Source organism: Oculina patagonica, chromosome 5, assembly GCF_052425735.1.
Source record: "Oculina patagonica isolate OP01 chromosome 5, crgOcupat, whole genome shotgun sequence".
Lineage (NCBI taxonomy): Eukaryota > Metazoa > Cnidaria > Anthozoa > Scleractinia > Oculinidae > Oculina > Oculina patagonica.
In genome coordinates this window covers 15,618,562-15,638,944 of record NC_135762.1, presented here as the reverse complement: position 1 = coordinate 15,638,944, position 20,383 = coordinate 15,618,562, and the positions used below count along the sequence as shown (strand labels likewise).

The 20,383-nt window shown below is 38.2% G+C and overlaps 2 protein-coding genes and 3 long non-coding RNA genes across 5 annotated transcripts in view; 4 read left to right on the top strand and 1 right to left on the bottom strand.

Annotated features, from left to right (window-relative positions):
- LOC144652962 (uncharacterized) overlaps positions 1–20,383 on the bottom strand; it is a 124,928-nt gene that overhangs the window by 74,218 nt on the left and 30,327 nt on the right. The gene's annotated exons all lie outside the window — the stretch shown is intronic.
- Positions 1,493–2,589, top strand: LOC144654507 (uncharacterized). Its single transcript, XM_078514656.1, has 2 exons — positions 1,493–1,797; positions 2,405–2,589. The coding sequence occupies exons 1-2, from the start codon at positions 1,594–1,596 to the stop codon at positions 2,459–2,461; spliced, it is 261 nt and encodes an 86-aa protein (XP_078370782.1). The 5' UTR covers positions 1,493–1,593; the 3' UTR covers positions 2,462–2,589.
- On the top strand, positions 3,232–4,690 carry LOC144654508 (uncharacterized). Its single transcript, XR_013570922.1, has 2 exons — positions 3,232–3,698; positions 4,422–4,690. It is a non-coding gene; the product is annotated as an uncharacterized LOC144654508 (long non-coding RNA).
- Positions 7,763–10,076, top strand: LOC144654506 (uncharacterized). Its single transcript, XM_078514655.1, has 2 exons — positions 7,763–8,014; positions 9,659–10,076. The coding sequence occupies exons 1-2, from the start codon at positions 7,835–7,837 to the stop codon at positions 9,875–9,877; spliced, it is 399 nt and encodes a 132-aa protein (XP_078370781.1). The 5' UTR covers positions 7,763–7,834; the 3' UTR covers positions 9,878–10,076.
- On the top strand, positions 13,117–15,604 carry LOC144652960 (uncharacterized). The gene is made up of 2 exons (XR_013570636.1): positions 13,117–13,340; positions 15,340–15,604. It is a non-coding gene; the product is annotated as an uncharacterized LOC144652960 (long non-coding RNA).

Genomic DNA, 20,383 nt, shown 5'->3' with positions numbered 1-20,383 from the left:
GCTTCACTGTAAATTTTTTTTTTTTGCGTCCCATATTTTTAAGTTTTCTCATCAGGCGGTGAATTGCGCAAATCATAAACCCATTATCCAATTGCAAACATGTTTAAAGAATTGATGTGAGTGCGGTTAAACTACACAAATTATAAAACCCTGACTGGCACGTGTGTGGAAACGAGCAACTATGCATGCTAAGGATCTACACGTTTACTCACAAACACGTTTACTTTAAACATACTTTGGTGATATTGTGAACAAAGTGTAAGATAACTGAGATACTAGGCGCCCATTGATTGGCCTAGAACCCACTGACTTTTGCACAGTAAACCCATAGATATGGCAGCTCTAAGTGGTAGGACGAAGAATTGTCCAAATGACCAAACGATTGATGTAATGTAAAATATTAACAAATGTTGGAGCAAGGAGTCTTAGGAACTTGAGGGAATAATCGAAATTACCGTAAACACACAGGCAAAAATAACGAAAGAGGAACACAAAAAAATTAACATTTTTCGCGTTCACTGAACTGAAATAATATCAATATCATTTGAATATTTTTCTCTTTCGAATCTGATCTACTCGAAAACCTTATACACATGCGAGGAAAAAAAAGAATCTCAAATCGCTGTGGTATTCATGCAGTGACTCCTAAATTGACCAACTTTCCAAATTGAGCTGAATAACAAAACTAATTAACTTTATCTGTCCGATTGAAATTGTGAAAAATGCCTAAGCAATAAAGAAATTAAGTCTTAGCTTTAACATGATTTTCCCACGGTTTTCCTTTACGCGACAAAAAGCGAAAGGTGGAAAAAAATCGAAAGGCGCGCGGTATAGACGAAATATTTCTGTCCGGCCGTGTGTGGGATAATATAAATTATGGCTACTACGCGTTATCTATTGAAAGAGTTAATTTTTAAGAGAAGGAAATTGTACTCTTTAGTTCAAAAACAGCTACTGTAAATACACAGTGTCACATTCTATTGTAAATACAATAACCAGACAAACCAGGGATGTTCATAAATTGCCCAGCTGTCCACCTACCATAAGCAACGTAACAGTAAAATGATCCTTTTGTCAATGATACCTACATTCACTTATTGTTTTTAATAAGGTATATATCCCGCATATTCATTTCAAGATTCGAAATTGTTGACTTTAGGTTCTGCTTTCGTAGAAAATATTTCCTTTTTAAAAAAGCAATTTGGGTTAGTTTTGGGTTTCTGTTGGTTTTTCGTTTTGCATGATTAAATTTAACCTGTTTCTATTTGTAAGAACAAAATTTAGTTATGCATTTTCTCTGTAACAACAACAATTTCCACTATCTAAGCCATCAATAACGGTACAATTTCTTACGGAAATGATATGTCACTCACTTCTTGAGTTAATTCTGTAGTGACTAATTTTGATCAAAAAGGACTGTCCGGAATCATTAGCTGCAGTAATGAAATCGGAAGTCCCTGACAGAGGCATCAACATAAATTAAGAAACTGATGACATTTTTTAAGTTTTAACAGTGTAATATATTAAGCAGCGTACAAAATCAACCCATTTTTACCAAAAGGAAGAAACGAAAGCAATTTTTTGTCCAAAAAGATGGTCATAGACAAGGCTGCAATGTTTCTAGTTCTCTTCGTTTTTTTATCGTTTGTGGCTGAAAACGAAAGTTACGTTACTGTGATCGACTCCGACACCTACAGGACGGTGACTAACTTTGCAGACAATTGTGTTAAATGGAAAGACTTGCGAGGTCCTCTTAGAAACAAGCGCTGGAAAAAACTGAAGAAAAAGTTTAAAAGGGTAAAGCAATGTTTTCTTAAAATTTACAATTTTAGCTTTAGAGGAACATTAGAAAGGGACATGTATTTTAGGGTTCGTATCTGTTTCCGATCAACGGAAATATAAAATAGCAAAATTTCTGCCTGTTTCCGTATGACAGAGACACAGAAGAGCACGGAAACAAAACGTAAATATCTTAGCTTTCTGAAATATGACAAAAGAGCTGACTTCTCACAAGAGAGGAATCCTGTCTTACTTCTCATCACCGAAGTGCCTCGACACATTCAGTGCGAATAGAACCAAGAAATTTGGTTAAATGCTGAATTCCATCGCTTTATGCCCTAAGCAATTTGAAAGAGTTTCCTTTGGATCGATTTATCGGTGAAAATTGTTCTTTCTGTCAAAAATGTTTGTTCATTTGTTGTTTCTAGAAAGTTTTTTTTGAGATATTGTTTTGCAGTTACATTAAGCACTTAATGACTGGCAACAAGGGAAACTTTTTCCTAGAAATATTGAGATATTTCGTTGACTTTTGCTTATCCAACAATGTTTTAACCTTATGGTTTTTAATATCCCACAATGCATACATTCTTGTATCCTAACTTTTTGTTTTTGCTTTTTACTTTAGTTCAAGTTCGAGGATGAAGTTTGCTTCCAAGTTAAAGAGAAGTATTGCTCCAATTGACGTCAGAAATACACATAGGAAGTCGGCTCAAGATGGCAATTTTCAGATTATAGTTATTACTGTTGTAAAAAGCTTGTCTCAGTATATTTCGAGAGTTACAGAATTAAACTACCTTTGTTAAATCCAAAGACATTGTGAATGATTGTGGATATTCAATGTGTGAATAAAACCAAGATGACGCAAAAAAACAATGTGTGGTGAGATATAGGTAAAGTCTGTGCCCGAGCCAAGTGGCCCATACAGCCGGAGCTTATCCCGGTTTCTGTAGCATTAAGCGACTGAGAGTATTGCTACTCCCCCCTGGATGGAATGCCAGTCCATCGCAAGGATTACCCCCAGCAGTAAATTCGCCGGTACCCATTTATACACCTGGGTGGAGAGAGGCACTGTGAGAGTAAAGTGTCTTGCCCAAGAACACAACGCAGCGCCCCGGCCAGGGCTCGAAGCCGGGGCGTTCGACTCGGAGTCGAGCGCGTTTACCATTAGGCCACCGCGCCTCCCAGGTGGTGAGATATGTTAACGTTCACTTAGTAATCAACGGTGTCAGCGAAGTACACATGAGAATGGGTAATGTTCGCAACGTGGGAGTGTTTTTAAGAGGAAAGATCAAACCAGTGGACCCTACGATTCCGCTGGTTAGATTACTACAGCACTCTCTAAATATTTGTAATAATTTTCGTGTTTAATGGCATTATGTATAGGTGCCGTTAAAATTACTAAGGGATGCGACACATTTGTTTAGCACGCAAACAAACACCTTTTTCTTGGATGGGAAAGAATTAGTTTTGTTGTTCATAAAAGTCTTTCGCGAGGTTTCCGGCCTGCTAACTTAGTACATTAGAGACTAGTGAATTAAAGGAAATCCTTCTCTTAACACTTTTCAAAACATTAGCGAGCTTCTCTTTGCTTTTCAGTGTCACCAGTTATAGGAAAAAAGTTAATTTCCTTTGTAAATATTTCTTTGACTGTTTCCTCTGGATTATTTGAAGATATTTCAAGGCATTATAAGTTGACTGTTCTTGTTATCAGAGCAGGCATTCAAAGCGCGGGCTTGTCAATGTTAATCGAGAAGATGCAAAGCAAGAACTGGTGCATTTTTATCGTTTGTTTAACATTTTTCTTGGCAATCATGGACGACGCTGAATCAATTACCAGTCTTGTAGAAGAACGCCCACAACGCAACAGCTTTGAAACGTCTTCCAACAGGCAAAGAAGACCAAAATTCAACAAAAAACAGGTAAAAAAGAAGCCTTCATTGATAAAATCATCTTAGATATCATAAAGATTATTGAGCATACAGAGTGTTAAGGTGATTTTTTTTTCAACTACATTCTGTCTCCTTTCACTAAGAGCAGTTTCAAAATCAATTTATTTTTTCTTTAAGTCGGAATGATGAACGCTTATTTGAGTTGCCTTATTGGTCGTGGATAACCGAGTAAGCCAAACTTTTCCTTAAAAGTTACTGAGCAACTTGGTGTAAGTTACTTTCGATGGTTTTACGCTATCGAACGATAACAATGAGATAATCATTTCAGGCTACAGGGACGGCGGAGCCTGGGGGGGGGGGGGGGGCTTTAGCCCCCCCACTTTTACAAAAAAAATAAAGAGTTAATAAGAGAAGAGTCTCTTAAGCCCCCCACTTCAAGTCACTAGTCAGCCCCCCCAGTTGGAAAAATGCTCCGCTGTCCATGGGCTACTTTGTTTTTAAATGGGCGCCTGTGAATTTTATGCCAAGGGGTAATCCTGCGTTGAACTAGCATTTTATCCAGGGTGAAGCTGGAATGCTCCTAGCCATTCTGTGTTGCTAAAACCGAAGATATACTCTCGCCTGATGGACCACTAGGGTCGAATGCATACTTACTTTTCCATCTGATTCTCTTTATCTCAACGAAAAAAAGTCTCGAAATTTAACTGTGCCCCTTTAACATTTTGTTATTTTAACACATGTTTTTTTTAACAGGCCTTGGCAGTCAGTACAACGGATGATATATCACCAAGAAACAGCGCACGAAGACATCATGACTGGGATATGTAAATTAACGATCTCAAATAAAATAAACTGTTAATGCATATTTGTCGCATAGTATGTAACTGAAATAATTTAAAATTATAGTAATTGCACTGACAGCCACCACAAAGTATAATAGATCTCCGAGAGATAACGGACGAAGAATTCCTAACTGGGATATGTATATAAACGATCCCAAAAACAAAGAAATACAATGTTAATCGTTTGTTTGTTGTATAGTAAGTCACTACAAAAATACTATGAAAGGCCCTCTACGAATGAATGCATTCGTTTCAGTTGTTTATCTCGTTTTTTTTTAACACAAGGGAAACAAGAAGTCATATTTTGCGGACCTATCTTTCTAAAGGTCTAGAAATACAGGCAACATTTTCTTTAACTTGTCTCGCAACATTGTCACAAAGCAAGGTGTAAAGTGTTTGGAAAAAAAATATAAATACGTTGACCCTGTGAAAAGCATAAACCATGAAAAATAAGACCGAATGGGAGTCTGGATAGACAGCATTGGCAAGCTTAAAGTTTGTTCAATCAGGTGTATCGTGTTGACTAGTGTCCTGCTTTGTGGCAACGTCGCCAAAGAAAATTTTTCTGCTTCACTTTAATCACTTTTACTCTCACCTCTGGTGCACTTTCATATAGTACAAGATTACAGTCACTGTTACTTTCCTTATCAGTGCCCTGATTTACATTCCAGTGTTTCTTTATATGCATGCTTTATATTATTTTGATAAAGAAAGTTTATGTTTTTATTTTTATGAGCCAAAAGATTAAAACAAATATTAGCCCGAGAAGCGAAGCTTCGAGGGCAAATATGCTAGTTTTAAGAACATCAAATTTCCAAGGGGCAACTATCAGACCGATAGTTCCGAGACAGAAACACTCTATTGTCTTTATTGTTCACTACTAAATTTTCTTCCGCGCGCACATACAAAAACAAGCATCGTGAATTATTTTTACTTTTGAGGATAAAAATCTCAATTGAAAGCCGAAATTTAACAAACGAAACAAAACCAAACGAGAAACCCACTAAATGGAGTGAATTTGGTTGGGTTTTTTTGTCTGCAGGCAGCTTGTTTACAAAAACAGTCACGGGCGGGCACTATCGATCCGGGCATTTTTCACGGGAGGGCACTATTTTAACAATAGAGTGTTTCTGTCGAGGAACTATCGGCTGATATTCCCCGGATTTGATGTTCTTAAAACAAATATTAGCCGGAGAAGCGAGCTTCGAGGGCTAATTGCTAGTTTTAAGAACATCAAATTTCCAGGGGCAACATCAGACCGATAGTTCCGAGACAGAAACACTCTATTGTCTTTATTGTTCAGCACTAAATTTTCTTCCGCGCGCACATACAAAAACGAGCATCGTGAATTATTTTTACTTTTCAGGATAAAAATCTCAATTGAAAGCCGAAATTTAACAAACGAAACAAAACCAGACAAGAAACCCACTAAATGCAGTGAATTTGGTTAGGTTTTTTTGTTTGTAGGCACGCTTGTTTACAAAAAATGTCACGGGCGGGCACTATCGATCCGGGCATTTTTCTTCGGCGGGGCACTATGGGCTGATGTGCCCTCCGGCGGACGGGCACGATCGGGTCACGTGATCAATTTAAACCAATGAGAATCGGAGAAAATTTAGTGGTGAACTATAAGGGCTGATAGTGCCCTCCGGCGGACGGACACTATCGCGTCACGTGTTCAATTTAAACCAATCAGAATCGGAAAAAATTTAGTGGTGAACTATAAGGGCTGATAGTGCCCTCCGCGGATGAACACTATCGCGTCACGTGATAAATTTAAACCAATCAGAATCGGAAAAAAATTTAGCGACGAACTATAATGAGTTATAGAAGTACGGCTGAAATGTTGTCTCGTTTTGCGAAACGTTTCAGGAATAACCCCTTCATCAGTCGCATAATAGGCCAAATTGAAACAGAAAATTTTCAAATTGAAACCGTTGAGTTTTTTCAATTATGATCCACCCCCTATAAACAAAATAAAATACACCTGAACCCACTATGATTTATCTATCCCTTATTCATAAATAATCTGACCGGACCCTAAAATTGGATCATTGTTTGAGTGCACCAGATTGCAATTACTGAAATAAAGCTTATGTCCACATTTAATATTAGCTCAGCCGCCACCTGAAAAAAGAAACAAATTTTATCAACTGTAAATGGACTAGCAACTTAATCACATCACAACGGTTAATACAGTAACCTAGAAAAATGAGAATAACAACAGCGATGTTACAGAAAAGGAGAGCTTCTTTTCCAATAGTGAAAATAATACTGTTCTCCCTCTATTTCGGTAAACTGCAACATCGTGGACATTTGATTTTACAATTGTATCATGTAACAGATATTGTGAAGTCAGTTTGCAAACAACTGCGGACAAAGTAACTTTTAAAAAATTGTATTTAACTGGGAATCTGAAAGCGACCGCTAACTAATTTTTTTTAAAAAAAAAGCTCAGGGCATTTGTAACGTCTGTGAGAAAAAAATAAAACCACTGTCATGTCATGTGAGTAGCATTCTAGCTCAGTAAAAATCCCTTGAGAAAAAAAAAAAAAATAGAACGGAACGGTCAAAACGTTAAATTGCCTCAAAACCCGTCTCAATATTTCGGGCAAAAGTGGGCACGGAAGTGATGACGTCAAATGTATTCACACTAAATTAAAGATAAATTTCTTCTGTAATTTGCTCAACACATTAACCTACGCCGCATTCACCACGTCATGATCTGCGTAATGTAAAATTTCTTGGAATTCAGCGGTAACCATTTGTTTTTTGGTGATACCAAAAAAGAAGTTCCCCAGTTTTAGCATTATTTATCGCTTCATTTGTCTCTTTGCAATTGGGTCTTAGCAACTTTTGGAAAATTGACTGGTTAATACCGTACTCACAGGTGAAAGTTAGTAATTATTTGCTCAGCTAAGTCGAGAGTGTGAGGATGTATCATTTGCAAAACTTAATGACCAATATTTACACGAAATAAAAAACGCTATATGTAATATATCATATTTGGACAGATTCGAATATCTGATTAACACTAAGAAAACTTCATTAAATCTCAAAGAAAGAAATCTCGCCCACGTTTTGCAAGCAAATAAGAAATCACGCTATAAATTAGGCATCACTACAAAATTGGTAGCTTAATCAAATAAGTCATATAGGTACAGATCAGGCTAATAACATCCACTGAAGGAGTTATAATTATTGTACTGAAACTGGCTATTTGTTATGTCAACTTTCAATGTGACTTCATAAGTTAACAATAAGTAAACGCAAACTGATTTCTGTTCATTTTAGTTATAACTCCGCAGACACCGCGTCGGGAGGATGCCTAGAAAGCTTGCTGCTGTTGCCACACTCCTCGTTTTTAGTTTATCTCTAGTCGTTCAGAATTCTGCGTATGTAACATTAATAGAGAGACAACTCAAACTTTGTAGGAGCAACTCAAACGACGATGACAGTAGGGTTCGGCGATGGGGCTGGTGGGGCACGCAGAAGCCATCTGAGGTGTGTATTGCTTACCCTGTATTACTCATATGACTCAACCTAGAATGCAACGTACCTTTATTCTCTGTAAAAATTCTGCTAACTAAAGCTTCGTCGAAAGCAAATGATAATATATTTTAAAGGGACCATGTCACGGATTTTACAAGGTTTTTGAACAGCCAAAACTTATATTTGTGTCGCAGAAACTTACAATAAAAGTCCATTTTTATTAAAAAAAACTATATCAGAACACTGAAACTGTTAACGAGCATCTTTGGCTGCGGATAGCTCGGATGGAAACGGATTGCAACTTGAAAAAAATATGCTAACGTTTTCAAGTTGTTTCCGCACGTCAGAAAAAAAAAATCGATATTTATAGCCGTAGGTTGATTTCTATCCGTAAATTAAGGTTATATTTTCCATTAGATGTTGAAAGATAATGTTTTTTATGGGTTTATGAGTTAGTACAAGAGACTCGAGGAAGCTAAGCCATATAGCTAGGTTTTGCTTCGATTTTTACAGAGCCTTATACGAACGCACTTTGAACTTGGAGGGGTATATAAAAGCAAAACCATAAGACCAATTTTCAGAGATAGAAAAAGAATTCACTGTCTGTAACTTCTGACGAAGGCTGATTGTCTTGTGACAGTAGATATACCTGAGAGCTGCAGTTCGTCGAGTGGCTTTGCCTACTGCAGTATTCGAAAAACAGAAAAAAAGTGTTGCAGACATCGTGAATGTTTTGTTACACTAATATGGCTGATTTTTTCATTTCGACCTCTAAATAATAAGATAGCGAAGTACAGACTATTCATACCACACCTATATAGTATCACGGGGCTAAACTAGATTACTGTCATCGTACCAAGGTTTCCTATTAAGTTTTATTTTATTTTTTACTTATACTTTCTGTTATTTTGTTAATATTATTTTGTTTAATTGACGTCATTTGTGGTGGCAATACTCTCTTGTGTTACTAAAGTACCTTAAATAACACAATAAGGCCAAGTAAGAAAAAAATAACAACAAATGTTTCTTGTCTGGATTTTTATTAAAAAATAGGAGAGGGCTGGCGCTTTTTGTTTTGTTATTTGTTGTTTTGTTGCATTCCATATCTTTGTTGTTCAAATATCGATGTTTTTTTGCACCATCTTCAAATTCTTCAGTAGCAAACTTGCCTAGTTCTCCAACCTAACGTGCGAAGGCTTTAAAATTTTGGCCTGACTTCGTATTAAAACGCAGACAAAAGCAATGTCTTACAAAATTTTCAACTAGGTACAAAATAAAAGTAAGGCCTGTAGTTTGTTTTTCATTCCAACTTTTCACATAACAAATAATAATAATAAACAAATAAAGACAGCCCCAAAAACTGGAGCGGGCTGGGACGAGAAACACTTGTATTTTTTTACTTGGCCTAATGCATATGTAAATCATGTGCATTGACTCATTGCATTGCACATGAGGAAAAAATCCCAAACTAAGTTTGGGGGGGGGGGGGGGAAGAAAAATAAAAATTGGAAAAAAAAAAAAAAAAAAAAAAAAAAAAAAAAAAAAAAAAAAAAAAAAAAAAAAAAAAAAAAAAAATTTTTATCCCCCCCCTCCAAGAAAATAATGGTCCGTTCCTAACAATAACACATGTGTACTGACTTTGGTTCCTTTTCACAGCGACAGTGTAGCAGCTATCGGACTATTCTTTGCAAAAGCCAAATAGCTCCAGGTCTTGAGTCCAAAGTTCCTGTCCCAACCGTCCCTCCATCGCTTCCATCGCTTCCTCCACTTCCTCCCTCGCTACCTCCGCCGGGAGCTCTACCAAAGAGAAAGAGACGATCGAGCTCTACAGTCAGAAAGGACTTTGAGACAGTTAATAACATCGTCAAAAAATAAACGAGGCTTTACCAAAAACGAGAGCTGTAAAGTGACCGCTGTTGAACTGAGAAATAATTTAGATGATAATATGAACATATGGTGTTACTAAGATACGCTGTACACTTTCGAAAATGCGATAGAATGTATTAAAATGTAAATTAAAAAAAACAGTGTGACGTAATTGTATATTTAGTACAGAAAAGTAAAAAAAAAACCGAGTCCTGAGGATTGTGCATTTTAAATTTAGGACGGGACCGTTTTTAATAACAAACAGAACTAGTTACAATGGTACTTCTCAAAGTAAAGCTTATTGACAATATGACTAACAACTACCAAGACAAACAGTACAACAACTTACAATATTGACTGGACCAGGGTGAGCTAAGCCAAGCCAAGCTAAAATAATCAATAACGCATATCTAAGCCAGATTTTTCAAGTGTACCAAGTTTACACCTTCATATGCAAGGAGCTTTAGAAAACTGGTATCCTTGGCCGGAGGCTAGTTTTAATTTTTACCTAAACCATCATCGAAAAGTTAAGTTATTGCTGGTACCTAAATCGTAGGCTTTGCCTATTGCTCTGTACGATACTACGTAACTGATCTAAAAAGAACAAAAACTGTAGAATATTTCTGGAGTTTTCCAAAACCCTAAAGATGCTTGTGAAATTACAGCTTAGTCTAAAGAAGCAAAAACATATGTCGGAGAAAAGTGTGCACTTGTGCACGAGATACAAGTGTTTCTCCTGTTTCTCGCGATCGTGCACAAGCTCCGCCGGCTAAGAGTGACAAACGGCTCTTGAGACGAGAATCGGCTGATGCACCGCTAGTGTGGTATGTGCGTTCAGTTGTTTCAATAAATCGTTATTCGGCAGATTCTTCACAGGAAAGAAGGGGCGAGAGCATTAAAAGTAATATTATAATAGCAATCAAGATAGTGAGTATAAAGCGCATCACCATATCTATGAGTAACAGTTATGTCCGAAAAAATTTTTCAAGGAAAACTTGGTTCGGGTCAAGAAAATCGATCACCTACCTATATCTTTCCATGCCATAAGGCACATATTCTTTCCACACACTACGATTTGTTGTAAGGGTTCTGTCATTTGCCCATGACTGCCACCCAGCTGTTTGCCATTTATCTTCCAATATCCTCCTCCGTGTTGTTTTTGGGCGACCCGGTCTTCTTTTCCTTTCTGGCCTCCACTCCAACGTTATGACGCCATGTTCCTCTCTGTCTTTCCTCATTTTATGAACAATCCGGTTCCATCTTTGATTTCTGATCTCATCGCTTCTTCTGTTCACCACTGTGTTTTCCTGGATTTGTTGGTGGGAGTTGGTCTGAGGCCACCTTATTCTTATAATCACTTCTCAGAATGCACTTGTATTGGAAAACGTCCAGCTTCTTTGCTTCCGTTTTCGTGAGTTTCCAAGCCTCACAGCAGCCATACATCAAGCCGGACCGAGCTAACAACTGGTATAAACATTTGTAACTTCGAGTCTTTCTGCCAATCTCGCTGGTGTCCCAAATTCTTCGCATCCTATAGAAAACCTGCTTTCAATCCTATAGAAAGAAAAGCGATTAAGGACCCATTAACGGAACTTGGCTCAACTTGGCTTAATGGCTCAAGATCGGTACGCTTCGGCGAGATGGGTATCGTTTCCTCTCCGCATGGGTATTTTTTGGCTAAAATATCTTACGCCAAAATACGAACTATGCCTCGAGCAAGTCAACGTGACTAATATGTTCTAAAAGCAACATATATAAGCAACATATCGTAAGATGCACAAAATCAGCGCCAAATAGGGCTACAGACAAAATTTTTAAATTAGTCATTAGGCGCAAGAGACACTGCCAAGTGTTTAATAAGTCAGAACACGGAAAATACCACAAAGTCGTAAAGCATCTTAAAATTTCAATTTCTTGAAATTGTTTTTCTATTTAAAATGTTAACAGGCGCAAAAAAGGAATTAAAACGAGCTTTATCCCAGGTGTTCTTATATCCGCCGGTGAAAGCATTTATAATCCATTGCAAGAACGGAAATAGATGTTACCATCAGCTAATTTATTGGAATAAAATATAAAAGTACTTCGCAGTGCAAAACCTTGCTCCCCATTAAGAGACGGTCTTAAGACAACTTTAATTTCTTGCTTTAAACACGAGTTAAATTGTGTGTTTTGCCTACTATGGACTGTTGGTGACCTTAGCATTCTTTAAATCTTTGTACTTTTTCTTCGGTTTCTTTTCTTCTTTTTTATGTTTTCTTTTCATTTGGCAGCAGAATGTTTTAAGTCTTTTAGTGCAGAAAGTATTGCTTCTGACACAAGGACGACAAGACATTAGCCTTTTAAATTAACTTATATTACTTAATATGTTTCGAGTTGCACTTAGAGGACGTGAGTTAAATTAATCAACTTATGTAATTATAATTGCTTTTTAGCTAAAGTACTTTAAAAGCGTAGGATGTTTTACAAGCAGCAAAAACGGTGGTGCATTATATGATGTTTGCTCGATGACAACTTGTTTCCTTTACCTCGTCATGCCTACATTACCAAACATCTTTTTTATTTATTCAAGGTAAATTCTTGACAAAGACTGAAAAGAAAAGCAAGCCAAAGATTCTATTTTAAGGATTTATAAACGAGTAAATTATATTAAAACGTTATAAAGAAACACCTTTTATTATGAGATGGAGTTCTAACTACTATTCTATGCCCGATTTGAACGAAAAATATGATTTCCTTTATAATAACAGCGCGATTTTTTTTTTTTTAGTTTTCATTTTTCTTCTCTGTGAAGCGGCTTTCAACGACGACATGTCTCTTTGTCTCTCCGTGAAAAGAACATATAACTTCAGGCCAGAAACATTTGGAAAGAAATAAAAGCAATGTAGCTACCCATCCACCTCCAAGCATTTCACAAAACTTCAAACAATAAAACAGCTACATCTGGTTTAAAGTACTAATTGATTTCTTCCAATTAGTACATTGGAAAATTGATTAATGGAAATGGCTTTTTAAATCGGGAATGTTTCTGTCACCGCTGCCAAACGCTTCCTTCAAAAGACGCTTTTTCTAAACGCTTGATGTTTTTGGGACAAGTAACAGGTTTTTAGCGTCACAACTAGCAGCAAACCAACTAAAAACGTTTCATGACGAAAATTGAATAGGACGTGTTCCACTTGACTTAAACAAATATTTAACTCTCATTCCATTAGTAACTGTTTCTAAAAGAATCTCGTTACATTATGTAGTGTTTGTGGGCGTCAAATGAGGCAATAAAAATGAGTTGATGCACTGCGTCTTTTAGTTTTGGCTCTAGGATTCAACAGCAACCATGCAACGTAGATTCATAACCACTTTGCTAGTGCTTGGTTTCATTCTTTACCTCCAGTGCATAACTAGCACCGAAGCAGTACATAGCGCATGGCCTCACCATAAAAGACGACGAAGTGGAAAGAGGACTTTGAAAAACTTAGAGGTAACAATCGTCTGTCATCCAGTCTTTTATAAAGCTTTTTTAAAATGGGTCACTTACCAATAACCAGCAAAATAGCAGAATCGAGCGATTGAAAAGAAAAACTAATAAGACTAGTAGTTTTGCTTCTTTGTTTCAAATTTATAAAGTTTAAATGAATAAGGCATTCATTTAAAAATGGAACCAAAACGTTTCAGCCATTTTTACTATACGGAGTGTACGTCCCATAGACGGCTTATATGTTCCGTTTTTCATTGAAGCTTACTTGTACCTCGTCAAATTTGTCACCAGAAGAAATTTGAAATTGATTGCTGGAAAATTCAAATCCATCGCTAAAAATGGCGTACCAAGTTACAAATGAGATGGTAAATGCGATCATGAATATGGATCGTCATCTTAAATTGAGATATGGAGATGTAAAACTGTGACGATCGCTCTTGTCGTCGTTCCTATCTCGGCCATTTGTTAACATTACCAATATATTATTATCAGCTCACAGTTTTCCTTCTAAGTAACTATTCTTATATCGTAGATTTATCTTGCCTGGTAAGCTAAACAGCTACCAAAAGAAAGAAAGACCAATTAACCATGCACAAAGAATCGCTTGTCAGTAATTGAAAGTATGCTTCTTAAAAGAGCTACGATATCAGGCGGACTTTCTCTCCGTTCTACATTATTTTTGTTTGGAAGTTTGCCTTTCAGATGATTTGCTTTTGTCAGTTCTAAGGCTCTCAAGTAATCTAGGTGATAGCCTTTTTTACGTACTTAATTTTCTTTTAAATCAATTGATTGTAGAGTCAGCTGGGTTAGGGGAGCAGGGATGGCGCAGTGGCGAGAACACACCCCATTGTGTGGGTGGGGACAGGGGAGTCTGAACCTTCCGCCTCCCGCACTTCTTACTCCCGCTTCCTGTACCTTTTACTCCCGCTTCCCGCCCCTTACCGTAGCTACCGAAAGAAAGCCACCAATGCTTTCTTTCGGTAGCCGATATGTCCCATATCTATTGCAAAATATAACGAAACGTTGTGAAATCTTACTTGTTGTCTCCTCGTTCCCGCTACCTTAGGAATCCCGCTTCCCGCCCTCTCTTCTTCCGCTTCCCGCCCCTTTTCTCCCAGTCTCCCGCCCCCTTTCCCTCTCTACCATTGTGGCCCAGGTTTGAATCTCGGAAGCGGCAAATTCGATCTGTAATTCGAGAACCACGGGTTTGTTAGTAAAGTCTATTACAATAACGTGCAACCCTCAAAAAGTCAATTTATATATTTTGTTTATTTATTTACTCCTCATTTTATCACAGGCAGACAAGTCTCTGTGTTTGAGGCTCCTTGACGTAAGCGTCACGGTAAGCGCTACTTGATCCCATACATTCACTGTAATTTGTAACGATTGACCTCCGCTTGAATCAACTGATCGTGAGAAATGCTCCATAAAATACTGAATTTCGCATCTTTTCATCCCAAACTTTGATCTACTGTAAGTCAGATAAATAAAGTTCACTTACTTTTCATCTTTTATGTGATCTCTTGTGTTTTTTTGGGGTTTTGAGGCCGTTTACTTTAGCTGGGAGCGGTGACTACTATCGAGGAATTAACGGCCTCAAAACCCCCAAAAAACACAAGAGATCACATAAAAGATGTAAGATAAGTGAACTTTATTTATCTGGCTTACAGTAGATCAAAGTTTGGGATAAAAAGATGCGAAATTCAGTATTTTATGGAGCATTTCTCACGATCAGTTGATTCAAGCGGAGGTCAATCGTTACAAATTACAGTGAATGTATGGGATCAAGTAGCGCATACCGTGACGCTTAAGTCACGCGGCCTCAAACACAGAGACTTATCTGCCTGTGATTTTATTTTAAGAACTTTCAGTATTGCGAAGACAAAAAAACAAAAAATTTGTTAGATTTATTGCTCGACGATTTCTAGAAATAACAAAAACGCTGTTTACTCATAATCAAATTATGAGCATTTTTTAATATATTTTTTTTATCTATTTTTAGGAAACCCAAGTTTTTGTGGAGCCTACGATCGAGCCTTTGACGCTAGGACAACTCTGTCAGGATCCTGATAGTTTTGGTTGTGAGACCGAAGACTAGCCTTAGTTGTACATTGTATTGCGGATGACTTTGGAATATTCTTGCACGCTCAATTTATGTAACTGAGTTGGAACATTAACAGTAAAAATTATATGCTAAAAACGTAATCAATTCAAATATATGTAAATTATATGCAATATTTAAGCATTAAAGAAATAAAGTGAAACTTATCGTACATTTGTCAATGTGTACAACAAGAAACACTTCCCTTTATACATTCCCCTTTTCAAACGAGATATATTTTAAAAACATTTTTGCTGTGTGTTTAACCTTTCCAATTGTTGCTATTTCAGGCAAACCCACGAATATAATTTACAAATTTAGCAAGCTTGCCAAACGATTCCGATGATACAGAATAAAAATGAAACAACCGATATAAATATTAAAGCTAAACAAGGGAGTAGTTAGAACGCGTTCACTGATGAATAGAACACTATCGCACTTGGAGGCAATAATAACGACCAATTAAAACGTACTTTTTTGAAATAAATGAATGTGTGTCCAAAAATCCTACCCCTCCGGGGTCGCCCCCCCTGGCCACTGGCGGTCTTCTTTGGGGCGGCCCAAATTTGAAAAATTGTGTGCCAGGTAGCAATGAAATATATTGATTAAAAGTACACTATGAAGACCTGAAAAAAAATTTTCAGCTCTAGCGGGAGTCGAACCCACCTTTCTCAGTCATCTCTACACTTTCCGCGTCTGACCGTCGCAAGATATGGAAATAAATAATGTGTGTCCAGCAGTAGCAATGAAATATATATATGATAATACAAAGCGGCTAATACTAGACCTGAAAAAAAATTTTCAGGCTGCGGGTCGCCCGACCTCGTCCAGTGTAATCTCTACCACTGAGCTATCAAGCCACTAGAGCGGTCGAGGGTTCCCTTGGTGGACTGTTGGCCCAAGTATTGTGAAATAAATGAATGTGTGCCAGATTGTATATAATTAAATTTTTTTTCAGTCTAGTGTGGCCGCATGTATTCTTTTCTTCTCTCGCACAATTCATTTATTTTCTTGGCGAGTATCTTCACATAAGAACCCTCGTCTCGTGCTGCTGTGGTGGCATTGACTGCAACGGTCGTGGTTCGACTCCGCTCAGAGCCTGAAAATTTTTTTTCAGCTCTTCAGTAGTGTAAGGCCGCATTTGTATTTCTTTTATTTCTTGTCTGCTGGCATTCATTTATTTACATTGCGGTTCTTCCGGCCTATCGACCGCTCTATGTGGCTTGTGCTGTGGTGGCATTGCACTGCAACGCAAAGGTCGTGGGTTCGACTCCCGCTCAGAGCTGAATTTTTTTTCAGGTCTTCAGTAGAAGGCCGATTTGTATTATCATTTATATTTCATTGCTACGCTGACATTCTTTATTTCATTATTGGCGGTTCTGGATTACCATATACGCCGCTCTCTGTGGCTTTGATAGCTCAGTGGTAGAGCATTGCACTGGCAACGCAAAGGTCGTGGGTTCGACTCCCGCTCAGAGCCTGAAATTTTTTTTCAGGTCTTCAGTAGTGTAAGGCCGCATTTGTATTATCTATATATATTTCATTGCTACTGCTGGACACAATTCATTTATTTCACATATACTTGGGCCGAGTATCTGTCCACATAAAGGGTTACCATTACGACCGCTCTCTGGCTTTGTGCTCAGTGGTAGAGCTTGACTGGAACGCAAGTCGTGGGTTCGCTCCCGGCCTGAAATTTTTCAGGTCTTCTGTGTGGCGATTTGTTTATCATATATTTTCATTGCTTGCTGGACACACATTCATTTATTTCACATATACTTGGGCCGAGTATCATGTCCACCATAAAGGGATTACCCATACGCGTCTCATGTGGCTTTGATAGCTAGTGGTAGAGCATTGCACTGGAACGCAAAGGTCGTGGGTTCGACTCCCGCTCAGAGCCTGAAAATTTTTTTCAGGTCTTCAGTGTAAGGCCGCATGTATTATCATATATATATTTCATTGCTACTGCTGGACACACATTCATTTATTTCACATATACTTGGGCCGAGTATCATGTCCACCATAAAGGGATTACCCATATACGACCGCTCTCATGTGGCTTTGATAGCTAGTGGTAGAGCATTGCACTGGCAACGCAAAGGTCGTGGGTTCGACTCCCCTCAGGCCTGAAATTTTTTTTCAGGTCTTCGTGTGTAAGGCCGATTTGTATTATCATATATATATTTCATTGCTACTGCTGGACACACATTCATTTATTTCACATATACTTGGGCCGAGTATCATGTCCACCATAAAGGATTACCCATATACGACCGCTCTCATGTGGCTTTGATAGCTCAGTGGTAGAGCATTGACTGGCAACGCAAAGGTCGTGGGTTCGACTCCCGCTCAGAGCCTGAAAATTTTTTTTCAGGTCTTCAGTAGTGTAAGGCCGCATTTGTATTATCATATATATTTTCATTGCTACTGCTGGACACACATTCATTTATTTCACATATACTTGGGCCGAGTATCATGTCCACCATAAAGGGATTACCCATAACACCGCTTCTGTGCTTTGATAGCTCAGTGGTAGAGCATTGCACTGGAACGCAAAGGTCGTGGGTTCGACTCCCGCTCAGGCCTGAAAATTTTTTTTCAGGTCTTCAGTAGTGTAAGGCCGCATTTGTATTATCATATATATTTTCATTGCTACTGCTGACACATTCTTTATTTCACTTACTTGGGCCGAGTATCATTCCCCTAGGGATTACCCATATACGACCCTCTCATGTGGCTTTGATAGCTCAGTGGTGAGCATTGCACTGGCAACGCAAAGGTCGTGGGTTCGACTCCCGCTCGAGCCTGAAAATTTTTTTTCAGGTCTTCAGTAGTGTAAGGCCGCATTTGTATTATCATATATATATTTCATTGCTACTGCTGGACACACATTCATTTATTTCACATATACTTGGGCCGAGTATTATGTCCACCATAAAGGGATTACCCATATACGACCGCTCTCATGTGGCTTTGATAGCTCAGTGGTAGAGCATTGCACTGGCAACGCAAAGGTCGTGGGTTCGACTCCCGCTCAGAGCCTGAAATTTTTTTTTCAGGTCTTCAGTAGTGTAAGGCCGCATTTGTATTATCATATATATATTTCATTGCTACTGCTGGACACACATTCATTTATTTCACATATACTTGGGCCGGTATCATGTCCACCATAAAGGGATTACCCATATACAACCGCTCTCATGTGGCTTTGATAGCTCAGTGGTAGAGCATTGCACTGGCAACGCAAAGGTCGTGGGTTCGACTCCCGCTCAGAGCCTGAAAATTTTTTTCGGTCTTCAGTAGTGTAAGGCCGCATTTGTATTATCATATATATATTTCATTGCTACTGCTGGACACAATTCATTTATTTCACATATACTTGGGCCGGTATCTGTCCACATGGGATTACCCATATACGACCGCTCTCATGTGGCTTTGATAGCTCATGGTAGAGCATTGCACTGGCAACGAAGTCGTGGGTTCGACTCCCGCTCAGGCCTGAAATTTTTTTCGTCTTCTGTGTGGCCGCATTGTATATCATATATATTTTCTTTCTGCTGGACACACTTCATTTATTTCACATATACTTGGGCCGAGTATCTGTCCCTAGGGATACCTAGACGCTCTCTGTGGCTTTGATAGCTAGTGGTAGAGCTGCACTGGCAACGCAAAGGTCGGGTTCGACCCGAGCTGATTTTTTTTCAGGTCTCTGTGTGGCGATGTTTTTTCTTCCCTTTTTCTCTTGGCGTACCGAACCTCGCTCTCGTGCTTGATAGCTAGTGGTGAGCATTGCACTGGCAACGCAGGTCGGGTCTCCCTCGAGCCTGATTAGTCTTTGTGCCGAGTTTTCTCTTCTTTTTGCCTCGGCTTGGCTCAGTGGGGGTGGGTCGGGTCCTCGCTTTTGTCTGTGTGGCCGCATTGATCAAATTTTCTTCTCTGCTGGACTTCTTTGCCGGTATCATGTCCACCATAAAGGATTACCTATACGACCGCTCTCATGTGGCTTTGATAGCTCAGTGGTGGCATTGCACTGGAACGAGTCGTGGGTTCGACTCCCGCTCGGCTGAAAAATTTTTTTTCAGTCTTCGTGTGTAAGGCCGCATTTGTATTATCATATATTACTTTTTTGAACCAACATATAGATGACGCGTATCATCACTCACTTAGGGACGGACCATTATTTTTTTGGAGGGGGGGGGGGGGAGATGAAAAAATATTGGAAAAATTGTTTGCAGGGCCTGGAAAGACAAAATAAATTGTTTGCAAAAACGATATGTATAACAAAAAATAGAAAGAATTTCGAAAAAAATGTATACTTAAATATTCTTTAATTTTCCATCATCGCTAAAAGCACTTTAGTTACATGTAATTTCTGTTTGTTTGAAGTAACACATAGGATCACTTATTGCTTGTTTACACAGGCCATGCGTTAAGTAGCACTGACACAACTGACATTTGGTAGAAAACCATTTTCTGACGTTTTGTTTGAAGCAAATCCTTTCTTCTTTGTTGATTGACTTGACTTCTGTCGTTGTTCTAAAATGCTTCTTTACGGATTCGAAACGGCTTGGATTAAATAGGATAAATAGGAAACTGCCATTAGCCATTGAACGAACTCAGATGTCTTTTTGTCCAAGAAAGCTGTTGAACAAAGTTGAATGTAGAAAGTTTATAATTTTCGTTGAAGAGTCATAATACAAAAATGCTGTCAACATTCACTTTGTTCTCTGCATTTAAAAGGGGTCTTAAATTTTGATTGATAGTAATGAATCTTACGCGAAATGAAATGTTCAGCACTTATTTATTATGCGAAATATTTTTAAAAGACACATATAATATATTTTAGGTATATCTTGCGTTTGAGGAAAATTTACAAAGCTGGCGATAGGGATTTAAACTTGCTGATAAGATGAAATACCGACTGAAATATAAAGTTAAGTTA